The 4,838-nt window shown below is 42.8% G+C and overlaps 1 protein-coding gene across 1 annotated transcript in view; it reads right to left on the bottom strand.

The window, feature by feature from the left end:
- Positions 1-4,309, bottom strand: part of SLC66A3 (solute carrier family 66 member 3) — an 8,552-nt gene extending 4,243 nt beyond the window's left edge. Inside the window, exons 1-5 of the mRNA XM_035895333.1 lie at positions 4,129-4,309; positions 2,822-2,965; positions 2,288-2,357; positions 1,595-1,652; positions 256-376 (exon numbers count right to left, since the gene is read on the bottom strand). Of these exons, the coding sequence (XP_035751226.1) occupies positions 256-376; positions 1,595-1,652; positions 2,288-2,357; positions 2,822-2,965; positions 4,129-4,309 (574 nt within the window). The remainder of the gene's footprint in view (positions 1-255; positions 377-1,594; positions 1,653-2,287; positions 2,358-2,821; positions 2,966-4,128) is intronic.
- Between the last annotated feature and the right edge of the window lie 529 nt (positions 4,310-4,838).

Genomic DNA, 4,838 nt, shown 5'->3' with positions numbered 1-4,838 from the left:
ATCAGGTTCCTTTGACCACATTTGCCTGTTTTCTAAGTCAGAGTGTCATTGTGACTGAGCTGGTGTCAATGATAAAACTCGATTTCAAGAGGACTGTGTGGTATCTGAAGCTCAGAAGTCGGCACTAAGGGAAACGTTAGGCAAGATTTTTACCTACTACGATTGAGTAAAGTTCTATTGAAAGAGGCGTTACGAGCAGATACGGCTTTAAGAAATGAAAACTGAGCGCTTCACACCAAGGTGCCCGTAGCTTACTTGCGCAGGTGTATGCAGACATACTCCAGGTCAAGGCGCTCACTTGTCCAGAGTCTTTTGTCTCCCAGAGACACCGCAGCTGCGCCAGCTTACTGGCCGCACTGATGAGCGTGCACAAATTCTGAAAAACAGGTAAAAAAAGAGAAGGAGCCTCTGCCTCTGCCACTGTATTATCCAAGTGTTCAGCTGCTAGCATGTACCTTACTAAAAGCCAGCACTAGCTTTTTCATTCAGAATTAAAAAATATATATATACTTTTTCAGTATTTTGCAACCCAAGCATTTCAGCTTCTTATTAAGGAACCGTGAAGGAAAAAACTAAAGTTGCCAGAAGCAAGGGCCTGATTTCTGAGGAAAGAAGCTCAAAGAGCACAATTGCTACTGCTGTTGGCAAATGCTTGATAAAGGCAAATACAGTAAGAAGCAAAGAAATAAAAAAGCCTCTCAACCTGCTACATAAAACTGTTTATGAAAGTTAGCTAAAATGAGACTGATCTAGTCTAAACAGCAAGGTTGATGCGAACCATCTGTTACCATTACGTCTGGCAAACAAAACCATAGAAGAATGAGAAAACTGACAAGAATGTGTGGAAAATGGGTCCAATTGGTGGGAAAAAATAATGAAGGGAACAGACTATTCACCCTGTCATTCTTTTAAGCAGGATTTTGCGAAGGCAGTGGGTAGATGGGACCTCCACAGGGGTCTCTCTGGCACGCCCGGATTTCCCTTGCAAGTAAGGACTGGTGTTAGGCTTGGAAGCTTTTCTCCCCATTTGTATCATCTTTTGCATTAGCAACTCCAGTTCATCTCAGTTAAAGTTCAACTTTCTCTCTTTTGATAAAAAGGGCAAAGACCATCTTTAGCCTATGTAGGGTATCATCAGATGATATTTTTCTTGCAAAATTTGCGGACTAAAGGGAAAAAAAGATCTTGTGCAGTATTTAATATTCCTTATTTCCAATATTTTGGCTGATGCTCTATTCTTTTCCTCTCCTGGTAAAGGTTTATTAATGGGTGTTATGACATTAGGACTAAAGAGGCAATCTTTTTTCATCATCTTAAACCTTTTCTAGTTTTAATTAAGGCACCGCAATTAACTTTACCTCAGAACATGCCTGTTTCCCCCCCCACACACACCCAAGTCTCTATTGCCAGTGCTATGTTTTCCAGCTACTCACAGAAGTGAAACAGCTGTATTTGAAAACTGGGGTTGTTCTGAAAGCTAACCCAAATGATTCTTCCAAGGACAAATATAAGGAGAGATTTCACTGATCAAGACATCCAGAAAAAAAGTAATTTTGTATGTGGACCTAATGTCAAATAATCATGCAGCACTTACCATGGCCAGGTCTATTATCCACTTCCGGAGTGTTAGCATGTACCAGCCCCCTCCAAATCTTACATTATGTTAAGTTTCATAGCACTGAAAATTCTAGGATACCCAAGCGCTTGAAACTGCCTGGGGAATTAGATGGTTTTGGAAACATCTGGAAATAATCTTATTGGAACTTTATAGCAGACTATACAATCTAGATAAAATATATTAAGCACTTGTAGAAACACTAAGTGCTCCTATTTTTCAAGCTGTCCTTGATTGAACAGTGACTGGAGTTTCTCAAGACCTGCTCCAAAGCATGAGACTTGAGATTTAAGCCCAAGTCCTACTTAAAAAAAAAAAAAAAACAAACCCCAAACTGCTGTGTTCATCATAACAAGCACAATCTGCATGGGTAGGAATCAAAGAAAAAAGATTAATCATTTCCACCCCGCATCTCTAGCAAAGATGTAAATTAAGAACTGGTTTTACTCCTTATCAGCTGTGGGTCTTCTAAAGCATAGCTACATAGAAAGCTTACTTCCCATAGAGATTTTACTGTGATCCAAGAAATCCACATGTGAGTGAGGAATGCATGTTGAGGAGTGGCTGAAAATTATTTACAATGGCAGCACAAAACAAATGATGACATAGCTGCTATGCAAAGAACTACCAAACAAGCTACATAAGCCAAAATTCCCAGATTTCAAAGGATACGTGACTGCATAGAGCAAAGCTCGTTTCATGTTTCCACTGAAACGCAGAATAAACAAAAGGAGAACGACATCTGAAACAAATAAAGGATCGCTTGTCAGAGAAGGTGAAGGGCCTAAATGCAACTCTAGACAGAAGGCAGTAGTTCCGCTGGGCACCAGGTCTGTGGAAACTGGTTTCTTACAGGTTTGTCTCTCTTTTGATTGATGTACAAAACACTGCAAGCTCCAAAATGAAACTTTTCTCAGAATCTTGTAAGGTCTCTCTCCCACGTGGAGTCACTGGAGAAAGGATGAGCTTACACTGCAACTCCACCCTGTGTGTATTAATTAGATCTTTCTCCTCTACCTGACCATCTCTTTTCATAAAATGAAGAGGAATTCAATCATGTTTGAGACATTCATTCCCTCTGCCCCCCCGACCCCAGCTAGGAGTGGTCAATGGATACATGTCATCACAGCGGGGTACTATATCTACAAGTCTTGGAGGGCTGAATGAGCCCTGTTTCATTTCCAAAACATGGCTTAAAAAAATTACCTTGTGCAATGATGATGGGATATTCCAGGTATGTCTGTAGAGGGTAATCATAATAAATCTGGTACCTCAGAAACACAAGGAAGCTGAACAGAAAGACACAAAACAGCGTGACTGCATGAAGGGACAGGACAGCTCCTTCACAACCTTTTTTTTTTTCACTGTTTTAGTTGTGCCAAAAGGCTCCAGATAGGTGTGGTCCACGCTGTCAAACTGATCAAACAACTACGAAGACAAAGTGCAAGCCTGACGATTCTACAGTCTATTTTTGTTACCCTCAAACAGAGGAATATGTAGAGAGCTGCCCAGGTTTCTTGTCCACAGTGTTGAAAGGCATGATTTTATTAATTACAACTGACAGGAAAGAAAAAAAGGCTTCCAGACCTAGAAGCTACATTCTCTTTGCAATTGTGTTGGCACCTCTGGGATAACTCTGATTATTCATGCCGGAAGTTCAATCTGTACATTAAGGAAGCTTTACAGGAGTAGAAAGCATCTCCCAAGCTGCCTAGACTACAATGTTAGAAGACTGCCCAGTGTAGCCATACTGATCAGACTCAAAGCCTGTTCTTCAGTTCACCAAACAACGGCAATTCTCCTTCCTGCTATTCCACAATATAGTATCTAAAAGGAATGGAACTTGTATCACGTTTTCTTTACATTCTTCAACTTTCATGCAAGTCCATGGGGTTAGGCAGAAACTTCAAGGCTGCAGGGAAAACAGAAAGGACTCCTAGGGCTTAGTTTTATATAAGGAAAAATTGATGGTTTCCAGCGTAGAAAGATGGCGTAAGAAACTGCCTGACTTGTAAGAAACTGGCTTTTACAGTATTCAGAATTTAAATATCTGAACCTCCTAGAAGTCTTATTTCTTGCAGGCTCCTTGCCACCAGCACCATGTTTCTGTGTCACTCCTCCAAGTCACTGCATTCTGACTGCAGAACCATCCCAGTTTGTACCAGCAGCCCCAAAGCTCTGCAGTTGGATCCAGAGTTGTTAAAGGCTGCAGGATAAATAGTCTACTAAATAAACAAACAGCCCCAATAAAAGTTTCAAAAAATGCATCGTTGCAACTCTTCCAAAATAGTTCTGCCCAGAGCACGTGCAGAACCAGCAGCCGCCTGGGTACCGTGGTTAACACACAGGTGCTGAAAGAGACATGTATGGCTTCTCCATGCTCATCTGAAACCTTTATAAAACCTTTTTAATGCACACACCAACGCATATGAATGATTTTTAAATGCTACCACTGCTTTTCGGCTGGGGCTGTGGGGTAAGTCATCTCTGCCGGAGCTAAGAATTTAGTCCACGTACTCCGAGGTGTGTTCCGGGTAGACAGCGACAAGAGGGGTTCAGTGCCGTGGAGAAACGCGGCAGCGAACGGCCACAGCGGCGACCGAGGGGATTCGGCCCAGCTACACGCAGAGAGCTGCCTGCAGGCCCCCCGCCGTGCCCCCAGCGGAGGACGACATGCCGGGTTTGTGAGGTCATTTTTCCGAATAAAAAGCCCTTTTTTAGCTCAGTGTGGAGAGCTAGCAGCCCTCTGGCTGGGTGTTCCGGCCACCTCCATCCCTCGGTTCGGCAAGTACAAGGCTCTTCAAGCCATTTTCTCTCGCATGCTTGTACCATGTTTACATACATGTGTGCAGAGCTTCTGTATTTGTTCTCCATTCCATACAATCCTCCTTAAGCAAGATTTAGTAAGTCTAGCCCACACAAGTTTATTACAGACTGACAGATCTTTGGACTTCGACAAGGTTTGTAATTTTCCTACAGAATGTTTTACTTCTTTGGGTGAGAGGAGCCTGTCTTAACAGGTACCATCACCTGCACAACAGGGCACACGGACCACTTCATCTCCTCAATACACGGCTTAAACCCATGAGTAGGCGTTGTCTCCAGCTACCCGAGGTGGCCCGGGTTGGTCTTCGCCGGGTTAAAAAAGCCGAGTTCCCCTTTAACCAACAGTGCGGAAACGCTTTAAAATCGGAAGTTTCTGCTTCAGGGAGTTCGCGCGCCC

The sequence above is a fragment of the Egretta garzetta genome, unplaced genomic scaffold (assembly GCF_000687185.1).
Source record: "Egretta garzetta isolate BGI_Z169 unplaced genomic scaffold, ASM68718v1 scaffold15, whole genome shotgun sequence".
Lineage (NCBI taxonomy): Eukaryota > Metazoa > Chordata > Aves > Pelecaniformes > Ardeidae > Egretta > Egretta garzetta.
Note: the sequence above shows the minus strand (reverse complement) of the source record. Positions and strands in the feature narration are given on the sequence as shown.